General features: G+C 67.5%; 1 protein-coding gene across 1 annotated transcript in view; it reads left to right on the top strand.

The window, feature by feature from the left end:
- Nucleotides 1–12,650: 12,650 nt before the first annotated feature.
- The window catches only part of HES5 (hes family bHLH transcription factor 5), a 1,932-nt gene continuing 1,551 nt past the window's right edge, over nucleotides 12,651–13,031 (top strand). The window contains exons 1-2 of the mRNA XM_049618945.1: nucleotides 12,651–12,728; nucleotides 12,818–12,983. Of these exons, the coding sequence (XP_049474902.1) occupies nucleotides 12,675–12,728; nucleotides 12,818–12,983 (220 nt within the window). The 5' untranslated portion in view covers nucleotides 12,651–12,674. The remainder of the gene's footprint in view (nucleotides 12,729–12,817; nucleotides 12,984–13,031) is intronic.

Consider the following 13,031-nt stretch of genomic DNA (forward strand, 5'->3'; position numbering starts at 1 on the left):
CGGTCCAGACCCGAGGGTCTACCTTGTCATTAGGAGCCAGGGGAGCAGGCCGGGCCTCAACCACGGTTCCAGAGGAGAGGCCACCAGCCCAGGATGCCCTTGACACAGGGCCCCGTCCCGGGAGGCCCCAGATCCGTCCCCACATCCCGGCAGCGGCCCTGCATCAGCCAACCTCGGGGGAAGGGGCAGAGACCCACCTTTACCCAAGCTCCGTGGTGGTCCCACTGGGAGGCACGCTCTGTGTGTGCCCCCACACACATCGCCATGGGCCAACAGATACACCTGTGCCCCCAGGATGCCGCCAGGGGCCCACGCCCCCCTGCTGTCCCGCACATGGCATTCTGCACTCCCTCTCTCCTTGAACATATAGCATCCGGTCCTTTGTCCTCATGGAAGAAACAAGTCCCCCTGCAGGGCTCACACACCTACACACCCCTCCCCACCGTCAGCACCGCCCCCAGCTCCCTCTGCCCCTGGCAGCCGTGGCCATTTACAGCCTTCGTGAGGCACAAAGCCCTTGCCCCCCGGGACCCCTGCTTCAAGCTGACGACGGGAGGCACGGCCTGCAGGAGAGGGTCCCACCAGTCCCCCCTGTCCGGGGGCCGGGCTGCTCAGCCTGGGCCCTGGTGCTGGGTGGGACACAGAATTCCCTGCTGCGAGAGCAGCGCTGTGCCCAGCCAGCCCCGCCCCCTCCGCTGGGTCCAAGGAGCCTGGCAGGGTCACCCCCACAGGCCACCTTGTGAACGGGGGCTGTACCCGCTCACGGTGCAGCAGGTGCGCGGGGAGGATCATGGCCCCTGAAGTGTCGGGGCTCAGGGGCCGCGGGAAGTGAGCCCAGTGGGGAGCGGGCTGGGGGAGCCGGCCACGGGTGGGGGCGCTGCCCCAGGGGGCACCCCTCCGCCACCCCCAGCCCAGCGGGTCGCGGTGCCCACCATGCCCCTTCCCCAGCGGCAAACCTCTCGAACAAAAGGGAGGCCGGAGAGGCGGGGGCGGCACCTGCCAGCCCCGCCCCCCCAACCCTGGCACCCCACACCCCAGCCCATCTTCACTTTGGGGTGCGGCCAGGCACGGGGCAGGTGGGTGGTCACAGGCAGCGGAGGCGGCTGGGTGCTGGGGCCTCGGGCTCGCGTGCCTTCCCGCGCTCCGCCACCAATCAGCAGCCCAGCTGGGCGACAAAGGGCGGGGGGGGGGGGGGGGCGCCGGACCGGGATGATGCCCCCACCCCCAGCAGGTGGGGGTGTGGGCGGTGGCAGGGGACACGTGGGGCAGTGGCCAGGACGTGCCCCGCGACCAGGCCCTGCTGTCAGATCCTCACGGCGCAGCCGCCCGCGGTCCAGCTGCCTGCCCAGGGGCGCAGAGGCCGGTGGGAGAGGCCGTCCCTGTGGCTCGCTGTCCGGAGCGGCTCTGAGCACACCCCACCTTCCCATCCATCCAGGCACCGTTCAAAGGTCCTCTCTGGCCCCCCTCTGACCGCCGCCTGCCCGCAGGAGCCATGCTCGCTCTACTCCGGGCCTCTCGCACCGGTGCAGTGCTCCCCGCCAGGCACCTGCTGGGCCCGACCAAGCTCCCGGGGGGTGAGGCGAGGCTCCGCAGGGGCAGCGGAGATGCGGCGTCAGACACGGGGTGCTCGCCGGCGGAGGGGCACGGCGGCCCTGCCCCTGGAAAACCCTAGCCTGCATCTCACTTTCCAGCTGTCACCTCCTCCCTCCCCCAAGCTGGTCCTCATATTATAAGGTCATCTCCGGAGGCGCTCTGGACAGCTCGTTCCCGAGGGCAGGAGACGCAAGCTGGCCTCACCCTGGCTTCCCCAGGACCTGGTCTTTTTAAACCGCCGGTCTTAGGAGGCTCGTCCACCAGCCCGGGGAGGAAGCCTTGCCCAGCCCTGTGCCCCTACCACGTCACTGCCCTGTCACCCGCTCTGCGTGTGGCGGAGCAGGGGTGGGGATGCGAGCCGGGCACAGGCCAGGGCCGGGAGCAGGGGTGCCGGGAGGGGATGAGGAGTGGCCAGGGTGTGTGACGCGGAGAAGGGGTGACCATGCCCGGCATCGCAGCAGGAGAGTGACGGGTCCCCCTGAGAGGCCCTGTGCCCCAGGTGACGGGGGTGAGTGACAGACCTGGGCACCGAGCCAGCCTCGGGCAACGCGGGGGGTGGGGGTGGGGTGGGGGAGCAGGCGCGTGGCTGGCCCGGGTGGCCGCACAGGCTGCCCCCAAGCCCCGGCCCTGGGGACCTCCCAGCCCTTTGATGGTCAGCAGGCGGGCGCTGCCCCTGCGGATGCGGCCGGCTTGGGGGTGGCCAGGTAGGCCTCTGCCGCCCCTCGGCCGCCCCGCCTGCCTGCAGGCCCTGAATGGCTGGGAGCCTTTTGTGGGAGAGCAGCTGGCGGCCGGCCCTTTATGTGGGGCTGTGGGAAAGTCGGCGGGCAGCCTCTCACACCCTCTCCAAAGCCCGGATTATCTCGGGGCCAGCAGGACACCCTCTCAAGGATGGCCCCCCCCCAGCGGGGGTGGGGGTAGGGGTCCCCACAGAGGTCCTGTCTGCCGAGCACTGGCCCCAGAAGTCCCCCAGCAAGGAAGGGCCCCTGCGTGGAGAGCCCCTCAGACTGTCCCTGCCCCCACCCGTCCAGCTGCCCAGACTCAGAACTGCCCCCACACCAGGAGGGACTTTCAAGGAGCCCCCTCCTGCCCTGTCCCCCCCCCCCCCGGGGCCCTCCCTCCTGACCGTCTGGGCCTCTGGCCTTCTTGGGCGGTGGTCAGCCGGGGCGTTTCCTTGGGGCTGACAGACCCTACCCTTTGCACTGCCTGCTACGCCCACAGCGGGCCACGAGGCGGGCCCGGGGCTGAGGTCAGACGCGGGGGTGCTCAGGGGCATGGACGGGGAGGGTGTGGCAAGGAACCGCACACTTATTTAGCACCGACTGCATACAGGCTGAGCAAGACACGTGTCTTCCGGGACCTGCTCAGGATCCCGAGGGGGAGGCAGGACTACACCTGCCACACTGGGCAGGGCACTGACCCCAGCTCCCCACCCGAGGTCACGCAGTCCCCGGTGCACTTTGGCCCCTGAAGCCCAGCCTTCCCCTGCTCCATCGGCCGCTCCCGGGCGGCCCAGGACTTGGGCCGGGGTCGTGCACCAAGTGGGTGGAGTGAGCCAAAGTCAGGGCAGAGCCTAGGGCCGGGGCCCCAGATGACGGTGACGGCCATGCCAGCGGCTGTGCCGGGAGGCCACCTGAAGGCTCCGCCTTTATTCGCTCGCTTCCTCCTCAGCACGTGACTCAGGTGGACTGTTATTAACCCCATTTTACAGATGGACAAACTGAGGTCCAGAGAGCCCAGCGAGCAGTGGCGGTCCGGATTAGAGCCCTGGGCCCACAGCCCTACTGGGCTGGGCTAACTGGGCTGGCGGTGGGCCGCGTGCCTGATGCACCCCCGGGCCTCCTTGCGTGGCATCAGACTGGCAGGGGTCCGTGGGGCCCGTGAGGCCACCGAGACCCCCTCACACCCCATTTCACACACAGAGCAGCAGGCCCGAGGGGGCGGGCGGGGGCCGTCCTCTCTTTCCCGAGAGTGAGCTCCAGGGCGGCCGGGGACGGCTCCATGCGGCCCAGAGCCCAGTGGACAGGTGGTCCCTCACCAGAGCCTCCCGGCTGAGGCCAGGAGCCATCCCAGTCCTGGGGGGGTGGGGCAGGGGACCACACATGAGGTCACCGCCAGACCCGGGGACAGCCAGAGGAGGAAGGGCCAGACTCCGAAGCCCCCGCCCATCTCCCCCACACCCTGCCCCACGCCCGGGCTCCGGGCGCCCTGCCTGGCATCTGGCAGCCGCTGAAAGTGGGTAATTGTTGCCTGGCTGGGGGTGGGCGAGCTTCTTGCTTCCACCCTTAAGTTTGAGGCCAACCAGGATCCCGGGACTGGCTTGAGCTCTCTGGGCTCCATCTGTGAACTGGGGTGCTGTGTCCTGGTAGGTCTGAGCGTCACCGAGGGGTCCCCATGCCAGGCTGGAGCCCTGAGCCCCTGACAGCTGGCCCAGACTACTGGTTATTTATTGTAATTCTTTTTTTTTTTTTTTTAAGTTTATTTATTTTAAGAGAGAGAGAGAGAGAACTTGTGGGAGGGGCAGAGAGAAAGAGAGAGAATCCCCAGCAGGCTCTGTGCTGTCAGTGCAGAGCCCGGTGCGGGGCTTGAACCCACGAACCACGAGATCATGAGCTGAGCCGAAATCAAGAGTCGGAGGCTCAACCGACCGAGCCCCCTAGGCGCCCCCAAACTACCAGTTATAAGGGGTGGAGTCTGTGGTATGTGGGTACCCAAAAGGACCGTTGGTGCAGTTGTTCAGTCAGGACAGGGCTCCCGTAGGACGTTGGAGAGGAGCTGGGGGGTCCAGGGATCAGCTAGGAGCCAACACGGGAGGCGTGGAGCTCGAACCCCGATCTGTGACCCGTTGGGTCTCCACGATGCCTGGGAAGCAGAGGGTCCCAGCTAGGATAGTGGTGGCCAAACTGGGGTTCTTGGCCCCTTCAGCTATCACAGGATGAGGGGCATCTGAGTCACGATGTCACTTTGTGGGGCAAAGAGAAGGGACTTTCAAATCCCAGGGCTGCCCAGGCCCCCTCTGCCCCCACCTCAGCATCGCAGGTAACTGATCCACCAGTGGGTGGCCCCCAACCCTGCCTGGGTCACTTTGTCCCCTCTGTTCCAACAGTCACGTGCAAATTAGTTGCCGTCCCTCCAAGCCCTGTGCCTCGGGGTTGCTGCTGTCCTGCAGCTCCCACCCACCCGGCACTCCCACCCCCTGCTTGTGTCGGGAGCCCCGGGGACTTGGCCAGGCCGCAGGGGAGCTCTTGGAAGACCAGCCAGGCCAACCCTTCAGCAATCGGATGGGGGGCACAAGGCCCGGGGACGGCCAGCCAGGTCTCCCGCAGGCCCCCCACCCCAGAAGCATGGAGCAAGAGGGCGGGAGCAGCCAGCCCCCGACCCCAGTGAGCAGGACCCCAATGAGCAAACGGGGTCAGACTGTGCGGGAAGTGAACTCAGCTAGGGAGAGGGAGCTGGGGCGCTTGTAGAGCAAAACGGGTCTTCGTCGGGTGTAGAGTGCGCTGAGAGCACAGAACCGCCGGGAGGGCGTGAGGGGAATGTTCCCCCCAGATTCTGGAAGCCGCGCAAGCGGTCGAGGCAGGGGCTGAGTGGCCAAAGGAGAAACCGAGCCAGGAAGCCACTCTGGTCCTTTCCGTGAGGAGAAGGAGATCCCAACCGCCCTCACCCAGGGTCCAGTCCGGACTCAACTACCAACTGGCAGCTTGGCCTTGGGGACAAACCGGTCCTCAGTTTGCCTGCCTGTGCAAATGGGCGTGATGACGCTCGGCCCTGGCAAGGTGGCCGCTCCCCAGCGGGGTCCCACACGGGCCCCCAGATGCCAAGGGCGGGTGGGGCCGCCCCCCGGGGCGGGAGCCAGGACGGAAGTTCACAGAGCCGAGGGTGGAGCGTCCATCCCGCGCAGGTGCAGCACAGGGTGTGGGGCCGTGTGTGCCCCCCTGCTCACCTCCGCCTTGTGTCAGGGAGGCAGCCCCCCGCCCCGGCGCAGGAGTGTGCCCGGCCAGCTCCCAGAACATTGTGCTCATAAGCCCTCAGATTTAAGTTCCATCTCATTTTCATGCGTCACGAGATATTTTTCTCCCTTGGATGTTTTTGTCACCCTTGGGAGGGCACAGGCACGGACGAGGCTCTGTCTCCCCACACCTCAGGCCGCCCCGTCGGCACCCCCGTTCTACAGCCGAGGAGACTAAGGCTCGGGAGGGTTAAGAGCCCTACTTCAGGTCGCCCAGCGGGGAGACACCTGGGAGGGTCCTCTGGGAGCGTGGCTTCCGAGAGCCGGGGCCGGGGGCCGGGGGCCGGGCTCCCCCCCACCCCCGGGTCCTGGATGCGCAGGGCTGTGGGTTCGCGCTGGCCTGCGGTTCCCACACTGCGGCGGCGGCCACGGAAGCGTGCCTGGGCCCCCCGCGGCATTAGTGCTGGGCTCTGCCTCTGAATGAATGGGGGCGGCCACGGGGGGCGGCGGAGGGGGGGGCAGCTCCCAAAAGGCCATCTGGCTCCGCGTTATAATAGAGCAATAAAGGCTTGTCTGCCTTTCAGAGGTTGGGAGCGAGCTGCTCTCTGACACCGCAGGGTTTTAACCAGCTTGGGACTGCGACCTGGGCCTGCCCCCGGCGGTGGGGGTGGGGGGGGCACGTGGGCCGGAGAGGCCCCTAATCCAGAGGGGGCCCCCATGAGACTCAAGGGCGCCGCACTTTCCCACACCACCCGCCCCTGCACGTCCACCCTAGCCCCTCTTTACACTGGGGAAACTGAGGCCCCGAAGGCCGGGGCCGGTCGGGCCGGGGGTCCGTGCCCTCCCTCGATGGTGACTAGACTAGCACACCCCGTCTGGGAACGGGGGGGCTGGTTTTGCCTGCAAAAGCTGGGGTCCCCAAATCTGACCTGGGAACTGAATGGGGCCACTGTCCATGTGTGATCCCCCTCGACGAAGGGCAGGAGCCCCTAAGAGGGTGAACCCCCCAGCCCACCCCACAGTCAGGTTGCTGGGTGGCACCTACCCTCGATCAGTGGCGAGAAGGGGCGGGTACAGAGGCTGCAGTCAGCACCCCTACTCTCCAGGTGGGGAACCAGCCCGCCCCAGGCCCCCTGGAGAAAGAGGTGAACCCCTGACTCGGTGACCCTGACTCAGTGTACTGGCCTCTGTTCAGGTGAGAATCACAGGCAGTCCCAAGCAGTCAGCCCCAGCAAGGGGGTCTCCTTCCGGGTCAGGGGCCAAGGGGGCCGGGTGGGGTGGGCACTACTCTCTTCTCAGCAATGCCCCACCCCCCCCCTTGGCCACCCTTGGTCGTCTCCAGGAACCTAGAACCAGCCCTCCATCAGCTGGTCCGGCAGGGGAAGCCCATTGTACACAGGTAAACTGAGGCATAGAAAGGACCAGCATGAGTTCAACAGAACACAGAGCCGCAGCCTGGACTTGCCCCTGCACCCCCCGACCCAGTGCCCGCGTTGCTCAGAGAGCAATCTCCAGGGTCTGGTTGCACCCTAGTCTGGGGGCTACTGGAATGCAGAGCACGGCCATCTTTGGGGAGGACCCCAGACACTGTGGGAGCTGGGCCGGAGCCACCATGGGCATGTCACAGAGGGCAGGGCACTAACCCCCCAGACGGTGCAGGCGAGGAGCTGCTGACGCGGCCTGTCCCCCACGCTCCCCCCCCAGGCCCCGCGAGGTGGCGCAGAGCAGCGCTCAGCCCAACAGGGACAATCTTCCATCTGGGGGCCTCTGACAGCCGGGCAGCGGGACAGGACCGGGAAGGGGCGACGCCCGAGCTGCGTCCACACACTGACCCGCCAGGGGAGGGGGCCAGGCCGAGGGGCTAGGGAGCCAGTGCCAGGCTCTTTATTCCCAGAGCCCAGGGCACACGCACAGGCACACAGGCACAGGTGCCCACACACGGGGGAGCACACACACAGGTGAGCACACACGGGGAGCACACACGGGGGGGGGAGCACGCACAGGCACACATGCAGGGATACCTCCTCCGGCCAGACTTGCAGACTCTGGTCCCCACTTCAACCGCCCCCCGAGCCCAGTTCCCACCCTCCCTTGGCCTGGAGCACACCCACCGTCCCTCCAAACACTCCTCAGCCATCTCCTCCTCTAAGAAGCCCTCCCTTGGCGTCCTTGTCTTCCCCTCCATCCCCCCAAATCCACGGCTCTTCGGAAAAGCATCAGTGTCTCAGCACCCCCAAAGATTGCAAGCCTAAATACATATGTGGCCCTTCAGAAACAACAGCAACAGTGGATGCTCGCTCAAGGGAATCTGGAAAATACAGACATAAGGAAAACTAACCAAACTTATGCCCCCAAACTGTTGGCATTTGGGGGGCTTCCCTCCACTTCTCTGCCAACGTCAAGCGCGCTTCCCGTTGGCCCATCTTCGATGGAAGTCCATGGTGGGCCCGATCTACACCCCGCCGAGTTACCCCCTACTGGTAAAGGTTTCCCCAGTCCCCACCCACCCCCAGGTAGGGGCCAGGCCTCAGGACCCACCAGCCCAGCGTCCCCAGGCGTCTGTGTCCCCATGGGGAGGCGGCCCCCAGTGGGGAGGAAGGAGCAAGAGGTCCCATCTCTGTATCCAATTCTCCGGTCTGGGGCAGGGGGTGCAGGGAGCTAGGGCAGAGGGGGCTGGGGCTCCCCCTGGCCTGGTGGTGGCCACTGCCCCCAGAGCGCCCCCCAATGGGATTGGGGCCACACGGCCGGCAGTTACCACTCTGCACCTTCACGGCAACAAAGGCAGAGCGTGCAACCCCCTGCGGTCCAGGCACGACCCAGGCGCTGACCTGTCGGCCCGAGTGGCACACGGGTCCCGGAGGGAGGGCCGGCGCTGGGGTCCGTCCTCTGCCCTCCAGCCCCTTTCTAAGCTGGCTTCCAGCTGGCCGTGCGGACAGACGGACGGACGGGGCCAAAGGAGGAGGGCCGCGTCCAGGAGGGGGTGGGATCAGGCTGCAGCCACAGGGCAGCCTCAGGGCCCTCACTCGCAGCTGCCAGGACGCCTTTCGGACCGCCACAGAGTCCTCGCACGGTCTGGCGCCAGGCCTGGCCGATGAGGAAGGCGCGGGCCTCTCCGGGTGTAGGGACACCTCCCGCCCGACCTCTGACCTCCGGGCATCGGGAGTCACCCGGTGATCGGTAGACACGGAGCCGCCGCAGGGAGCGGGGCGCCACCCCAAGGCGCGTCTCCCGTGAGGGTGTGGGCGACCCCCTGGGCCCTCGCAGGGAAGGAGTCGGCCCTCTTGAAAACGACCTGTGTATCTCGTGAGATACCCCTGACCTGAAACGTACCGTCTTAACCACCAAGCGTGAAGTTCGGAGGTATCAAGCACATTCACACAGTTGCGCGGCCGTCCCCGCCGCCCATTTCCAGAACCTTCCACCTTCCCAAACGGACGCTCCGCCCCACGAAACACTGGCGCCCACCCCGCCACTCTCTCTGTGGATTTGACCCCCGCGTGTACTGTGCGTCCCCGGAGTCCTACGGGGTCTGTCCTGTGGGGACGGGCCGCTGTCACGGAGCACGGTGCCCCCGAGGGCATCTGTGTTCCTCCCTCTTTAGGGCCGGATGATCCTCCACGGCGCGGAGGGACCACGTCGTGTTCGTGCCTCTGTCGGCGGGCACCGGGGTGGCTCCCACCCCTCGGCTCCTCGAGCGCCTGCTGCCGTGCGCGTGGGTGGGCGCCCAGCCCTCACAGGGCCTGCGCCCGGCTCTGCGGCCGTGGACCCACCACGCGGACCGTCCTCTGGCACTAAGAGCAGATGCCCCTGGAGCCCTACCCGCCCCCGTGGTGCCATGTGCTCTGCAGTTGGCCTGGGAGGGGCCATGGAGGGTGGGAGTCATTCAGGAGTTGGTTACGATCCCGGATCCCCGAATCCTAGCATCGTCACGTCCAGCTAGGGGAGCCCCGCACATCCACAGGAAGACACCTCGCCTCACCCCGACCCGCCACCCCTCAGACTCGCGGGGGCTCTCCGGGGTGGCGGGCGCGGGACAAACTCTGAGCCTCGGGCGGAGGGAGGACTCCCCTCCCCGCTGCTGGGGGCAGCCCAGGCGGAGGATCCCGCCATCCCCTGCGTTCTGGGATGCCTCTGGGCAGAACCCGCCCGCCTGGAGCCCGGCCCCGACCCTCCCCCACCCAGCCCCTCCACGGCCCCCTCCCCCAGGCCTGGCGGGCCAGCCCCCCTCCGATGGTGTGAGCCAGGAGCCCAAGGAGTTTCCCACACTTTGGCCCCATTCACAGTGTTAAACGGCCCACAAAGGCCGGGCGTGTGCCTCGGAGGCCACAGAACTGCCATCTGGCCCGCACGCAGGGAGGGAGCGAGCCTCTCATCCGGCCTGGCTGGGATTTAACACTGTTCATTTCATATTTCCCACCACTGAAAAATGGACCAAAGCCGCTCCGGGTCGGGGGGAGGAGGGAAGAAGGAGGCAGCCCCCTCGGGCCCGCCACGGCCCAGCCGCCACCCTCACCTCTGGCAGGCCACCCTGGCCCACTGCGGGTGGGCGGGCAGCTGGGGCGGGGGCGGGGTGGGGGGGAGAAGCTGGACCACGTCTCCCGCACGTGTCTCATCTGGACCGAGAGCCGGCTTGGGGGAGGGGGGAGGGGGCCGGCAGGACGCAAGCCCCGGCCAACTGCCCCCCTCCGAAGCAGAGGAGGGGTGAGGCAGTGAGCAGGAGGGCTTGGCTGGAGCGCTGCCCTCACTTCTGGTCAGAGTCCTGCTCCCCCCCCCCCGCCCCCCGCCGCCTCCCGTTAGCAGCCAGGCAGTTAGGGCGCACGTGGGCGTGGGCAGAGGCCGTGGCCAGGGCCAGGGTGGGCTTGGGGCTTGCTCCTGGCCCTGCGTTCCCTCAGCCCCAACGAAGCACTTCCTTGGTGCCGCGTCCCCGGCTCGTAGGATGTGGGCAAAGCGGACACCGGTGACGAAGGGATCCTGTCCCTCCCCACCCCACCCCCCGGAGCCCATAAGCAGGCAAGGGGCACAACAGACTATGCCGGCTGTCCAGCACGAGCCCCATTCTGGCTCCAAAAATGGCCCCACTGAACATCACTGCCAGCCCACATCAAAGCCACTAGCCACTGTCAGCATCCCGGGCCACGGAGCACAGCGGTGAGCACAGGGCCTCGACATGCCCGTCCCCAGCTGGCCCCGGTGCCCCCTGCCCTTTTGCGGCAAACTGGAGCCCAATAACCGTGGCGGGGTCCTATCTGCCCAGACGGGAGCCCCCGCTCGGGGTCACCGCCTCCCACCGCCAGCCCAGGGGCCGTGTCCTCTTTAAGAGAGGTGCCAGTAGGAGGAAGGAGCAGGTACCAGAGGGGTGAGCAGGGGCTGCCTACCCTCGCCCTCCAAAGCCACCTGAAGGTCCCACCCTGGGAGCTCCCCCAGCCTAACCCACCCCGGCGGGTGACCAGCTGGCCCACGGGGCACTCCTCAGCTGGCTCCGAGCCAAGCCTGCCCTGGCTGTCGTGACACCATCCTGCATGCCTCCCGGCTGGGCCCATTGCCGGGAGACCAAAGGCTCCTTGTATGCGACGGGGGGGAGGGGCGATTTCTGGAGCGGGCCCACCAAACGGGCCAGTCAGTCGTAGCTGTGGGTCACTGCTAAGACCCACGGGAGGGGGAAAGATCTGACCCGACCCTTGTTAAAGCCCCGCAACTTCCAGCCACACCTGGACGTGCTCCCGGATTCAAACTCTGGCCAACGTGCCCTGATGTCAGCTGCCGGCCCCCAGGGCAGAGGCCCTGCCTGCCTCTTGAACCTGGCCGGGTCCTGCCCTGCCCCAGGAGGAGGCCCCGGTGCCTCCGCCCCCCTCAGTGCCTGCAGGATTCCCGGTCCCGGTGAACCAGGGCAGGGCTGGCGGCGCCAAAGCAGCTGCCGGCCCTCAGCTTGGCTGGCCAGACACCAGGATTACCAGTCTTCCCGTGCCGCCCTGGGGCCGCCGTCTGAGCTTGCGCGGCGTCCACGTGGGCCCCAGGCCTGCCCTGCTCTGACCCTCATGTCTGCCACCTGGCACCCTGCCTCCCCACCCACTGGCAAGGTGCCCAAGCAAAGCAAACCCTGCGAGTGCCCAGCAGGATGGGCAGAGGGTGGCCCGCAACAGAGCTTCCCCCCGAATCTCACAGGTGCAGCGACCGCACGTCTGTGCGAAGCGTACCCCTGGAACCAGGTGCCCTCCCCTGTTCCCCAGACGGCCATGGTGGTACTTCCCGCCAGATGGGGGTCGGGTGCGGCCCCGAGAAGCACCTGCCGGTGCAGAGCACCCCGGATGCTACTGCCTGGTGCGCTGCTCCCCCGAGGATGGGTGCAGCAGCTCCTGGGGGGACTGCCCGGGTGTCGGGCTCCAAGCTGGGCATTTCACGAACTCCGGTTTCCTGGAGCTACCCAAAACTGAGCCAGGGAAGCACCACAGCCAATTTTTTCTAGCTCTGGAGAAGTCGCGAGTCCCAGGTGACAGCCAGTAGGTCTGATCCTAAGAGCTCGGGTGGCTCCTGCACTCTCCACCTGTTCCCCGGGGAAGGCCAGGTGCCTGTTCGGGGCAAGTGTAGGCTCCTCTGTTCCACCCGCCCTGGGGGGGCAGCAGGTCCCTGTCTAGGAGGTGCCCAAACCACTGGAAGCCGCGGCATTAATTCACTCTAAAGCTTTTCCCCCACCTAGTCTCCGCCAGCCAGCGGCAGCGGGGAGCCACCGGGGAGGGGAAGGAGAGGGGAGAGAGGGGCCGGGGAGGGGCACTACTCTTTCCTGCCCCCCCCCCCAACCCCCGAGGCCTGGGAAAAGGCAGCATATTGAGGCGCGGGGCTTCTAGCATCAGGCCCCGGGATGCTAATGAGGGCGAGCGCGTTCCCACAGCCCGGACATTGTGCAGGCGGCCCACCTGCTCCTCGGGGAGCACCCATTGTGCCCGCGCCAATTCACAGGCAATTTAGCGTGCGCTAATGGGCCGGCGCCTTTGTGCGGCCCGCGAGGCCATTGGCCGCCGAGTGTGGGAACGGCCGCGGCGCCCGGGCCCCAGGCGCCTGCCCGCCGCCGCGCCTATATAGGGCCCGCCGGCCGGCCGCCCGCCACTCCCCGCTCGCCAGCCGCCTCTCTGCGCCAGGCATGGCCCCCAGCACCGTGGCCGTGGAGCTGCTCAGCCCCAAAGAGAAAAACCGAGTAAGTGCGCCGCCCGCCCGCCCCGCGCCCCCGCGCCCCCCGCGGCCCCCGCGCCCTGGCCGCCGGCTGACGCCCGTGTCCCCCCGCAGCTCCGCAAGCCAGTGGTGGAGAAGATGCGCCGCGACCGCATCAACAGCAGCATCGAGCAGCTTAAGCTGCTGCTGGAGCAGGAGTTCGCGCGGCACCAGCCCAACTCCAAGCTGGAGAAGGCCGACATCCTGGAGATGGCCGTCAGCTACCTAAAGCACAGCAAAGGTGAGCCGCTGGCCGCGCTCCCCGCCGCCCCCGCGCCCACCCGGCCCC

Source organism: Panthera uncia (genome assembly GCF_023721935.1).
Source record: "Panthera uncia isolate 11264 chromosome C1 unlocalized genomic scaffold, Puncia_PCG_1.0 HiC_scaffold_4, whole genome shotgun sequence".
In the NCBI taxonomy this organism is placed as follows: domain Eukaryota; kingdom Metazoa; phylum Chordata; class Mammalia; order Carnivora; family Felidae; genus Panthera; species Panthera uncia.